The sequence below is a fragment of the Otolemur garnettii genome, unplaced genomic scaffold, assembly GCF_000181295.1.
Source record: "Otolemur garnettii isolate 467f Iridium unplaced genomic scaffold, OtoGar3 scaffold00001, whole genome shotgun sequence".
Classification (NCBI taxonomy): domain Eukaryota; kingdom Metazoa; phylum Chordata; class Mammalia; order Primates; family Galagidae; genus Otolemur; species Otolemur garnettii.
Genome location: NW_003852396.1, coordinates 41,063,170 through 41,075,854, shown reverse-complemented (window position 1 = coordinate 41,075,854; position 12,685 = coordinate 41,063,170). Strand labels below are relative to the sequence as shown.

At 37.1% G+C, this 12,685-nt stretch overlaps 1 protein-coding gene across 4 annotated transcripts in view; it reads right to left on the bottom strand.

The window, feature by feature from the left end:
• Positions 1-12,685, bottom strand: part of USP47 (ubiquitin specific peptidase 47) — a 115,940-nt gene that overhangs the window by 4,569 nt on the left and 98,686 nt on the right. For all 4 annotated transcript variants that reach the window (XM_012803579.2, XM_023515959.1, XM_023515936.1 and 1 more), the window contains 6 exons: positions 10,796-11,573; positions 5,448-5,623; positions 5,027-5,107; positions 3,609-3,724; positions 3,130-3,248; positions 402-532 (listed from right to left, as the gene is read on the bottom strand). In XM_012803579.2, the coding sequence (XP_012659033.1) occupies positions 402-532; positions 3,130-3,248; positions 3,609-3,724; positions 5,027-5,107; positions 5,448-5,623; positions 10,796-11,573 (1,401 nt within the window). The remainder of the gene's footprint in view (positions 1-401; positions 533-3,129; positions 3,249-3,608; positions 3,725-5,026; positions 5,108-5,447; positions 5,624-10,795; positions 11,574-12,685) is intronic.

Below are 12,685 nucleotides of genomic sequence, written 5' to 3'. Positions count from 1 at the left end.
CGAACCCGCCACCTTAGGTGTACGTGGCTGGCGCCTTAGCCAGTTGAGCTATAGGCGCCGAGCCCAAAACAGACTTTCATATGGATTCTCTATTCAATTCTAGTTCATCTTTTTTTTTTTTTTTTGACTTATGGCAATTTACTCTAGTAACTTCACACTAATCTTAATTACCTAGAACAAAGTTGACCTAAGTAACAGAAAGTAAGGGTCTACTTCTGAATGGCCAGGGGGTCAAAGTAATTTTTTTAAGCATCAAGATCCCTAATAAACAACCGGAGTCTGGCACAAGGTGTAACAGAGACCAAGAAAGAAAGGCTGCTGCATCATCAGTGTTTGGTGCTTGCTTTCGAGGCTGCCAGACTAGAATGTGTATTAGCTCCTTTTGTTTAAAATGAACTTACCCTCTCTCGCAACTCATCAACACTACTGCTTTCCAACACAACCTCCTGGAAGGGATCCAACTTCATCTCTGAAGGCCTCCACCGTCTTGACAAAACTGCAAGCTGTGACATGGACTTCATCTTTTCTACACCTAAGAATATGCAAGATTATGCCGTCATTTTATTTCCTGGTTTGTAGCTTGACTTCTCCTGTATTGCCTAACTCAAAGATTTACTTCAAGTGCTATTCTTAGATAGTGGGCACAAGAAGCCAAATTATCCCAAAGAATTTTTGTTTCTTTTCGTTGTTGTCTTTAAAAGTTTTTTTCACTACACATTACAGCTATTCACCTAGGAGTTGCTGAGAAAGGACTATTTAATCACTTTATGCCAGACTCAGAAAATAATTTCTCCCCTTTGCAAGCTACCCTTCAACCAGTACTCCTGACTCCGTGCACTCCTGACTCCTGACGGACACTGCTTTAATTACTTCTCCGTATCGCCCATTTTTGTTTCTCCATTGGTTACTACCCCAACCTAACATTATAATCAAATCATCTTCACTTTTTTGTCTTCTTTCACTCACGCTATTATCAATCCTTCTCATTTCTTCCCAAGGTTAGTGATTCTTCAAAATTGTCACTTTTCAATTGTGTCACTTCTCAAGTGTCAGGTCAATTGTCACTTTTCTCTCTGGTGTACATGACAATGACTTCTACTGATTCAGGGACTTGGTACCTATCATTTTAGAATGACAGGTGGGCAGTTCTTTTTCTTCCACAAACAGTGTGGATCTGGAGGGGAATTAATGGTTCTTATTCATTTTTGTAGCACCGAGAATTAGCCATGTCTGGCAAATTACTAGTCAATGAATGTTTCTTGGATTTAATCACATGACTTATTTCTTATAGTACTCAATTATTTTGATGCTAAAACATACTGAAATAATACTGATGCAGGTACCAAACATCCAGTACCATTTTCAGACTAATCCATCTCCAGCTAACTGGTCATCCTTCATGACCTCTTCCTGGCATGCCTGGAAAGTTTGCTAAGCTGCCAGACACTTGAAGGAAATCTGGAGTACTTGCCTAGACACCATGGTAGATGGTGTGTCCTGGTTGTTTCTTGCCTCCCTATTTAACTTGTCAATTGATCAGAATTTCAACCATCTAAATTTATACCAAATTAGATGTGAAATAGTCTGAAATAGGTGAAGTGTTAGTGTTACTGAACTCTCTAAAAACTAACATAATCTTATTTTAAAACATCTAGAATTGATATTTTAATTTCCACAGGAAGAAAAGGAAAATTAACATTTTCTTAAGTAACAGCAACAAAACAAAACAAAATGCAGCACTACTTTTTACTTTGATGTCATCTTCCCCAAACCAACTTTTCTCCATAGCCTCCTTCAAAAAATGATACTTTTAAATGTACCAATGTCGATAATGAAAATCTGAAGTATGATGAATACCTCGGACAGACGGAGCCATCACTTGGCCCTCTTCTCGGTCATTGCTAGAGGTTAAGTTTTATACTCTCCTTACCCACTACACCAAAAGGCATGCTGAAGTCCTATTACCTAGTACTTTGCAATGTAACTTTATTTGGAAACAGGATCTTTATAGTGGTAATCAATTTAAAATGAGGTCATTACGGTGGGTCCTAATTCAGTATGACTAGTGGTTTATAAAGAGGAGAAATCTGGATAGAAACAGACAAGCCCACAAGGAGAATACTGTATTAAGATGAAAGCAAAGACTTGGGTGATGCACCTACAAGCTAAGGATTGTCAAAGATGGCCAACAGACCACGAGAAGCCAAGAGAGGAGATAGGGAACAGATTCTTCCTGACAGGCCTCAGAAGAAGCCAACTCTGCCAACACTTCATCCCAGACTTCCAGCCTCCAGAACTGAGAGACAATATATTTCCATTGTTTAAACCACTCAGCCTAGAAAACTAAGACAGCCTTTGTTCTCAAATCTCTGCTATAAATTATCAGTACCATAGTCTCAATACAAAATAAGACATAACGAAAAAGAAACTAGGTAACAAACATGGCTGAGAAAATACTATTAGGATTTCCCGACTTGGCGCTTAAGGCACAGCAGTTATGACTCTGGCCACATGCACCCAGCTGGCAGGTTCAAACCTGGCCCAGGCCTGCTAAGCAACAACAACAACAACAAAAATAGCTGGGCGTTACAGCAGATGCCTGTAGTCCCAGCTACTTGGGAGGCTGAGGCAAGAGATTTGCTTGAGCCCAAGAGTTTGGATTGTTGTGAGCTGTGATGCCACAGCACTCTACCTAGGGTGATATAGTGAGACTCTGTCTCAAAAAAAAGAAAAAAATGATTTCCTTAAAATGTACTAAAAATCTTTGCAATTGGAATTTCCCTGCAAGGACATAGTCCCAAAGTTAGAGAAAGAAGAAATATTTAAAAGGTAAAAACAGGACCCAGAGAAAGATGGGAAAAAGCTGAATATTCTCTCAAAAATAATTTAAGCAGTTACACTGGGGCACTAGGGAAAAAAATAAATCTCTCAGGGATTAAACATGAGGAAGAATCACATTAATCCACAACAACAATATCTTTATACTTAATATAACACACAAATACTATAACATATATTAGATTCTGTACGACTCACTTCTGATTAAAAACTATAGGCAAGTATTAGTCCTAGACTCTAGAATCTACAGCATTTCTATTTGATATTTCCTCACAAAAATATTGAAAATACCATCAAGAACTTCAAGGAAAACTTCCCAGTTGCTGGAAATATTAATATCTTCTTCATAAATATGATAATCCAAAAAGACAGTGCCAGGGTTCTTCCATGTTTTTTTCCTTAGACGAAACCTACAAATATAAGACGGTTAAAACTACTATGATTTGAAATCCTTAACTTAAAAAATTGACATTAATCTGATATCAAAGAAACAAATTGTGATCAAACATAAAAGTCAAATGGTTACTAATTAAAATTTGGGGAAAATGTAATGAGATGCTTCCAGCAATTCAAATTTAGAATTCTCCAGAGGAAATTCAAACAAAATTCTAATACTCTTGCTTAGTCCTATTAACGTAATCTGCAGAACTAAAGCTCTAACTAGTACAGAAATTCTTAATTCTTTTACTTTTAGAAAAGTATACCAGTCCATATCAATTGACCATATAATCTTTCTTCAAACTGCTGATGATACTGAAATTTAACTTTACCTGTCGATACTGAGTTCTAAGCCACACTGCTCCCTGAGTTGAGGAATTAATTCCTCTTTTGACTGCCGTACAGTCATTCCTTTAGCAAACACAGCATCTAGCAGAAACTTGCATGGCTGGGAAAGTAAACATAAACAATTAGAGCCTGGAATTATGCATTGACATAAGAACTAGCAAAATTTTCACTTTACAGTATAACAATGAAGGGGTTGAGTTTAGGAGTCTATCTTCCTTGTTTTAAATCTTAGCTCTACTATCTACTAGTAGCTCAGCCATCTTGGACAAGTTCACCTAACTTCCCTGTGCTCAGTTTGCTCATTTGTAAAGTAGAAACAGTTTCTCCCTCACTAAGTGCCTGTGAAGATTAAATAAGACATTGCACTCATATTTCCCTGCTTGTGATAAAATCATCGTAATTTTGAAGGCAAAAAAAGAACCACTCTTAGGAACTAAAATGAGGGAAATGCAGACTTGTTCTCCAAATCCAGTAATCAGTTGCCTCAAGAGAGACACAGTATCCACTAACCCCGACTCAGTAAGTCAAAATGACTGTAATGGTCATGAGGAAGAGATATAATGGGTGCTGGATAAAATATTTGTTGTACAAAAAAAGGCATTTTATGAAAAATTTACAGTTTTTATATTTGTCCAGATCCCCAATAAGTGGTTATAAACACCTTGAAAATATGATCTTTGACTTATGCTTTTGGGTATTTGGAAGTCTTGTATACCCTAAGAACTAAAATATATTTTATTGATTACTCTTTAAAAATCATAGCCTGTTTAGACCATTAACCCATCATTTACAAGTTGTGTGGCTCTGACCAAGATACATAACATCTCTATGCCTCAGTTTCTTCAACTATAGAATGGGAATAAATAGTACTTATATCATGAGTTAATACTTAAAGCATTATAGTATGGCATAAACACTATATAAATGCTTGTTAAATACTAAAATGACTCTCTAAACACAAAACACACTTATAGATTCTACAGGTTAACTACTATCCTCATGTAGCTTTCTATGAAAGCACAAAGCAAGCACGAAAAGATTCCTTTTTAATAGTAGGAAAATGTTGCCTCCCTCCAGCATTTGCAGCAACACATCAAAGCAGGAGGGTGACAAACAACGGCCCGAGGGTCAAGTTTAAGGCTGCCTATTTTTGTAAATAGAATTTCACTGGGACATAGTCATTCTCATCCCCATTGGTTTATTATTGTTTTGTGCTACAAATGGCAGAATTGAGTAATTGCAACAGACATACAATATGGCTTGCAAAACTAAAGTATTTCCTAGAAAAAATTTCCTGACCCCTGCTTCAGAGAAAAGACAATGACTAGTAATAAAATCTCTGCATTTTATCTTTTAGTAACTACAAAAGCAACCTGACATTGCTCTTAAATGTATCACTTACCTCTTGTTCATTGACTAAAAGCTGGTACACTTTAACTCTGTATTCTCCTTTTTTAAGTGCTCTCCCCAATCTAATTGTAATCTATAAATTAAAAACATTTTTTTAGATGGGTTGTCTCAGTAGAATAAAACAAGTCATTCTCACCCTCGCTGTTTAATTTGTCATAATTCTTTAGATTATAGACTCTTTTTACCTCTGAATCCCCAGCACCTAGAACAGTAACTGACACACAGTTAACATTTAACAAATGTTTGTTAGATGAACAAAGAAAAACAACAATTAAAAAAAAATCCCAAACAACTACAAAACAAGTGATCTTTTGAGGGTATCTATTGCACCTTACTTGGAAGTAGTGCAAGATGTTCTCAAATCTATCATTTTTAAAACAGACTCTAATTATTCAAAGATTATTTTAATCAACCTTATTGTCATCAGAGAATGATGAAAGTGTCTCATTCAGTCGGACGCTCTCAAACTCTTGATTGCTGGCATACACTCGAAACACCTTGAAGTGAGAGGACAAAACTCCAACAAAGGGCTCTAAATGTTGTTTGAAAGCTGCCAGGGTAATTCTTTTATCAACATGCACCATCAACCCTAAGCACAAAAAAACCAAAACAAAACAGGAACAAAAATGTAAAAGAAACTTCTGAGTATAAACAAAACAGATCATAAACTTTTAATTGTACTGTAAGCAGCAAAAGTCCTCCCTTCCAGCAAAGACTTTACCTACTATATACTACATCAAATGGACAAAAAACACAAAGTCTATAACAGGTGTAATGTGACAGCCTGAAATGTTCTGAGCTACTTAAGAGCCAGGTTGCTTATTTATGTATGTCTGTCACTGAATTTGAAGCCAAACGTTCAGGAATTCTACCACATATACACTTACAGACTCCAACCCTACCCCACCTTCTTATTTACTAGCTATGGGACATGGAGGAAGTCATCAGCCTCCATACCTTTATTTCTGCATCAGAAAAATGGAGATAGTAATAGAACCCAGCTCACAGCATTGCGAATTCAGTGAGGTAGTATGTTTATCATGCTTTTAGCGTAGATAAACGATAAAAATATCTCACGACTAGCAGCACACCAAGATGTCTGTTTTATCAGTGTGCTTGGGCTGTGACAGGAACTGTCCCTAAAAGTCTCACTTTGTCCAGGCTTACTGTTAAGTGCTCTTGGCATTGTAATAAGATTATCTTTGGTAAGCTTTATTTTTTAACTTTTTAAATCTTTTGTCCCTTATTTTGTAACCACTCAGGAGGATACTTCTGGAATGCTTCTATTTACTCTTTCCTTCATTTTCTAGCGAAAAGCAAAACAGAACTCCGTTGTCTCTCTCTCTTGTACTAAGGCAGTGCTGCCTCAGGCCCAGGGTCCCTCTACAGCCCCAAGTCTCCCCCCTAGTAGGTCCTGTTTTCTGTTAAATCTACAAAGGTAAAGGATGAGACCCTAAAAACACTCCTGGTTCACATTCCCAGGTCATCCCAACTCTTGGGTTGATTTTTTCCAAGTATATTTTTCAAGTAAGTTCATGTTCACCGACTATTTCCCTGGTTATAAAATATGTAACAAATAGGTTCAATACAGAAAATGGGACAAGTACAAATGAGGAGAAAAGAGGGTGAGGATCTTTATTTATATTTACTATCTGCCTTTTGAGGCAGCATTTCTTTTAATTCTTTTTAAAATGTTCATTTCTAGGCTTTAAGGAGTGCCTTACATGTTAATAATCCAACTTTTGACTAAGAAGCCACTATTACCCTATCTAGCAAGTTACCAAATTTCTTGAGAGAAAGATGAAGTGGAGGACAGGCATGGTGACTCATGCTTGTTGTCCTAGCACTTTGGAAGGCAAAGGCCAGAAGTTTGAGACCAGCCTGAATAACACAGCAAAACACTGTCTCTGTAGTCCCAGCTACTTGGGAGGCTGAGGCAGAAGGATCACTTGAGCCCAGCAGTTTGAGGTTGCAGTGAACTGAGGTTGCCACTGTACTCCAGCTTGGGCAAGACATGCACTCTAGCCAGGGCAAGACGGTGAGACCCTGTCCCAAAAAACAAAATAAAAAAACAACTATAATGGAAAAATTACTCAAGTAGAATTAAAAAGCTTATGGGCTGGATTTCAGTTTTGCTATTTTAGTCTGATAAATGGCTGTAAGTAGGTCATCTAATGTGAAGAATCATAATACCACTCTTACAGATATGTTGTTACATCAAATGTAGTAAATTCTAAAGCATTATTCAAATACAAGCTATTGTTGCCATTTTGGTTTCTTTCCTAACCACTCGTAGTGTTGTGTCACAGGAAGACACACATGTTGATTATTAACATGGTCTAATATGGTGATTAAGACAAAGTGGCTCTGGAATTAGATGGTGTGGCCTCAATGAATTCCTGGCTCCTCTTTGTATATTAGATTTGTGACTTTAACTTCTTAAGTTCTCTGTATTTCAGTTACCTTTACTGTAAAATGGAGATAATAGTATTTATGTTTTGGGACAATACATGTAAAATGTTTAGTGTAGTGCTGGCAAGAATGTTAGGTTAATTTGCTGGCTATAATTATAGTTTTTGAGATTTTCCCATCTATCTCTTTAGACTGAAGAATTTAGTTTCTTGACAATACAAACTAAAAATATCTTTCCTTTCTCTTATGTATTTTTTGAATACAGTGGTAACCAAAATTGTACAAAGAAATTTTAGTGCAAATGCCTTATTATTACATTTAACTTGGCTTTTCTGTTTATACTCAAGGCCTATAAGTTATAAGTGAGTCACATTCCCACAGTATTTTCAGAGAGTGGTTTATAATTATTCTCTGAAACAACTCCTGAATTATAACTGATAGCTTAAAGACCATCATTGTAAGTATAATTCAATTATTCCTAGGTGAACTGCCTGCACCATAGTTTGTCATACTTTAGATATGAAATTCTTTTTTTTTGGGCAGTTTTTGGCCAGGGCTGGGTTTGAACCCGCCACCTCCAGTATATGGGGCTGGTGCCCTACTCCTTGAGCCACAGGCACTGCCCCAGATATGAAATTCTTTGTTTACTTCTTACCCTTTGCCATTTCATCAGTCCGAGGAACCTGTATTATTACTCATCATTCATACTTCCCCAGACACCTACTTTTAGACCACCAAGGTCCTGCCATGAATTAGTTTTAGTACAGGCTCCTGAAAAACCTGGTTGCTGGTCACCATCCCTACTGCCCCATCCCTAACCCAGTTAATACGAGAAGGTATTTTCCAGAGTATTCATTTTTCTTTTCAAACAAGCCTTCTGCATGGCTCTGAACACCTACATATGTAAATTATAGCAAATGATTTCTCTTCATCACCATGTTTACTATTTCAATGAACACTAGTAAATTAGCCTAGTATGAATTTCTAAAAGGTTAAAATAGCCAACAATCTCCTTTTTAAAGATTCTGTAAACTACTCTAAGATGGAGAAGACTTTTCAAACTATAATTCTATACATTGCCATTGAATACTTTCTGAGGTGGAAACTATAAGACAGTCAAATTTTCAGGCCATTGTTTTAAAATAAGGCACTTAAAAGAAATTTCCAATCTTTTCTGAAAGAGGAGGTAGCTACTTTTAATTTTTCCAATGCTCTTGATTAGGTGAATATGGTAAGAAAAGAAGAGCAGCTCCTACTATCTTCCCTACTATGTGGGAGAGTGTTAGGAGAGTAAGGAACAGTGGCAGCACACATGTGGCTCACAATCAGAAAACCTATGTTGGATTCTAGCAGTATGACCTACTGGCTGTGTGATCTTAGGCAAATTGCTTAGTCTGTTTGACCCAGTTCAGTTAAAATTGTCTAACAACAATTTCACAGAGCTATTAAGAGAACTAAATGCAATGATGCAATTTATTGAGCCTTACGAGGTAAATGCTCCATAGAAATTTAAAGTATTATTATAATATGATTTCTTTGTCTCCATTTTGGCCTACCAATCTACATTTTCACACTTAAGTTTCTGCAAGATATATGTAAGGATGCCACATAATCCCAGTGTTAGTCTTTCTTTTTTTTTTTTTTTTTTGAGACAGAGCCTCAAGCTATCCCCCTGGGTAGAGTGCCGTGGCATCGCAGCTCACAGCAACCTCCAACTCCTGGGCTCAAGCGAGTCTCCTGCCTCAGCCTCCCAAGTAGCTGGGACCACAGGCACCCGCCACAATGCCCGGCTGTTTTTTGGTTGCAGCCATCATTGTTGTTTGGTGGGCCCAGGCTGGATTTGAACCCGCCACCTTAGGTGTATGTGGCTGGCGCCTTAGCCGCTTGAGCCACAGGTGCTGAGCCAATCCCAGTGTTAATCTAATCTAACTAGTTAAAAACACAAATCTATATACTTTTATTGCTGATTTCAAATTTTCTACCACTTCCTCTTAAAAGACAGCATTTTGAGACTATAAGCATCATGACACAACTTTCAGGGTGACTGGCTGTGCACTGTTCTCCATCAGATGGAACACAAAGCTGCACCCTGGTCATCCCTACTTCTAATAACATCATGGCCTTGGGATCTAGCCCAGATTCGGAAAATATTAATTGGATGAGTGGATGAAGCGTGGATTAGGGTGGATGAGACATGTGAATGTTTTACATATAATCCCACACAAAAAAGTATTAGAAACACACTTTGGGCTCTCTCCCAAAGGTAAAAGGAGCAAGTATATTCAATTGGAAGCCTGACATTCTAGTAATGGTCCTACTTACTAGCTATATATGTACTTCTAGGCAAGGCATTCAGCAGCCCCTGTGAGCTTCAGTTTTCTTATCTGTCAATGATATCAATGTTTGCTTTATTAAGGTTAGAGAAGCTTTAAGTGAGAATTGCTTGGACAAGTAAAATATAAAAATGTTAGGAGTGATATTAATATTTGCTTTGTTAAAGAATAGTGGAAAGTATTCCCTTTTACACCTAAACAAAGAATTTGTGTATTGAGAGCTTGCTTAATTCCTTAGCTGGTTTTAGTCTTGGGTTGTAGAAAAGCTCTTTTTTTTTTTTTTTTTTTGCAGTTTTTGGCCAGGGCTGGGTTTGAACCCACCACCTCTGGCATATGGGGCTGGTGCCCTTCTCCTCTGAGCCATAGGCGCTGCCCCCAGTGTAAAAGTTATTTTAAGTCTCACCCATTTGTTAGTAAGTTTTTGTGGTTGCTGCTTGTCCCAAATGCCCAAACTGATAGATCTCTTCTATCTTTTTGACATGTATGCATCTTAATTTCTAGTTTATACCTTGCCTGGAATTATTTCAATATAACAACAAAAAAAATTATTTTAAAGCCCTTTTTCTCTAACTTTCCTAGTTCACTATGGACATTTGAGAAGGTGTAGGAAGGAAGCAGAGAGAAGGGTAAGGATGTAGAAATATTTTCCTAAGCATTGAATATCACATTTTCTAACATGTCTGGGCTTTTTGTTGTGTATATTATTTATACAGTATTCCTGATTATTTTTACTTAGTACTTTTGTCATTAATTCCATTCCAATACTGAATACTACTATTTTACTTATCCCACCAGAGTACTGACATAATTACTACCTAATATATTGCCCAGGTCTAATAATACCGTTCACCGTTACTGCATTGACAATGAAAGAAAAGTCAACAGAGAATAATCTTACAATCCAGAAAGTTACAAGTGACCACAGAACTAAGTATCTAATGCTTAACTAAAAATTTAAATAAATGGAGAGAAAAACTGATGCTTTTCAAGGACCCTTTTTCCTGTGAAGTACATACATTTATGTCCTTCCCCAGAACCTTCATCTGCAGCATAGGGTTCTGCTTTGAAATACATGTACTGCATTTCTCCCCTACTCTTGCCACTCTCATCATATTCACTATCAGTTCCAGAGTCTTCTTCTGCGGTATCCCATGTCTCTTTTTTCCCTTCATTTGCTTTAGTTCTTCTACTACTTGTGATACTGTGAGAGTCAAGTCCATTAGCCAAAGGGATCTGAGCACTGTCTGCATTGCACAAAGTATCACTGCTATGACTGGAGCTGAGAATATCACTGTCCACTGAACTCGTACTCCTGTCGTTATTCACATCAGAGTCTGATCGTTCTTCAGACTGAAAATTTTCTGGATCAGAAGTCTGAATATGCTGTTCAAGTTCTCTATTATCCACGGATGCTGAAGAGTCCCTCTCATTGAGAGGTGATTCGATATTTTCAAAGTCACTTGTCTCAGTACTTTTGCTGCTGTCCCCATTATCGCCATCCTGTTGTTGTTGCAGTGACAAGCTTTTGAGTTTTTCAGTGCTTTCTTCTAGAATAGCTTCCACAGACTTTAGGCTCCCAACAGGTCCTTTGACTCTTTCACAATCATCATCTACATTACCAGAATCACCTCCAGCTTTCTGGTATGTTGTCCTTTTGGAATAAGATCCTGGAGATTGTTCAGGTAGCAAAACAAATAATCTGATTGTATTTGCATGCCGATCCAGAAGCTTCCATAAATGAGAGTCTGTGAAGGCCATCTGATAATCCAATGTCTCAGAACTTTCAACAAACACCTAAATGGTAAAAAAATTATATTAAATCTTAAATCATTAATTTTAGCAACATTCTCATTCATCATCATATCACATCAATATAAGACAATGTGTAGTTAAGTTATAAAATTTGTGAGGATAAAGTTTCATTTAGGCTCCAGAACTGGGTTGTGGGTTGTGCTGGGTTGACTTACCCAGCATGAATACAGATAAAAGAACATGTATAAAGATACTCTGGGAATGCAACACCAAAATCCAGAAAAAAATTTAATGGGCAAATGACTTGGTTTTATAACAAATAACAAGGATGCAAACAAAAAGCACACACAAAACTTACAAAAACAATTTTTGTACGACAATGAACTCTGAACACTGACTAGATATTATCTAATATTGAGGCATTTTAAATTTTTGAGGTATATAATGTAATTCTGTATTTTTATTTATTTATTTTTTGTAGAGACAGAGTCTCACTTTGTTGCCCTTGGTAGAGTGCCATGGCGTCACACAGCTCACAGCAATCTCTAACTCCTGAGCTTAAGTGATTCTCTTGCTTCAGCCTCCCGAGTAGCTGGGACTACAGGCACCCGCCACAACGCCCGGCTATTTTTTGGTTGCAGTTCAGCAAGGGCCAGTTTGATCCCACCACCCTCAGTATATGGGGCCGGTGCCCTACTCATTGAGCCACAGGCACTGCCCGTAATTTTATATTTTTTAAAGAGTCTTCATCCTTAAGAGATAGAAGATGCTGGGGAAGTTTATCAAATAATCTGGAGAAAGTATGTGATTAAATATAGATGAAGCAAGAGTTGATCATTGAAGAAATTGGGTGACAGGGACATATGAGGGCATTATACTGTTCCTTCCACTTCTGTATATATTTAAAAATTTCTATAATAATTTCTAAAAAAGTGAAATTTGCACACCTAAATTTAGCAATTATCAATAACATGTTGAGTTTTACATGAATGATTCTATCATTGTTGTACTTAGTAAATGTTACAAATTGAGACTACTTGCTAACTCTTTAAGAAAAACAATTTAAATAAAAAAAAAAAAAAAGCAAACAAAGTTAGATCCTTCTTGCACTCCTTACCCTAAAACAGTATTGGGGTGGATGAGATTTTATTTAT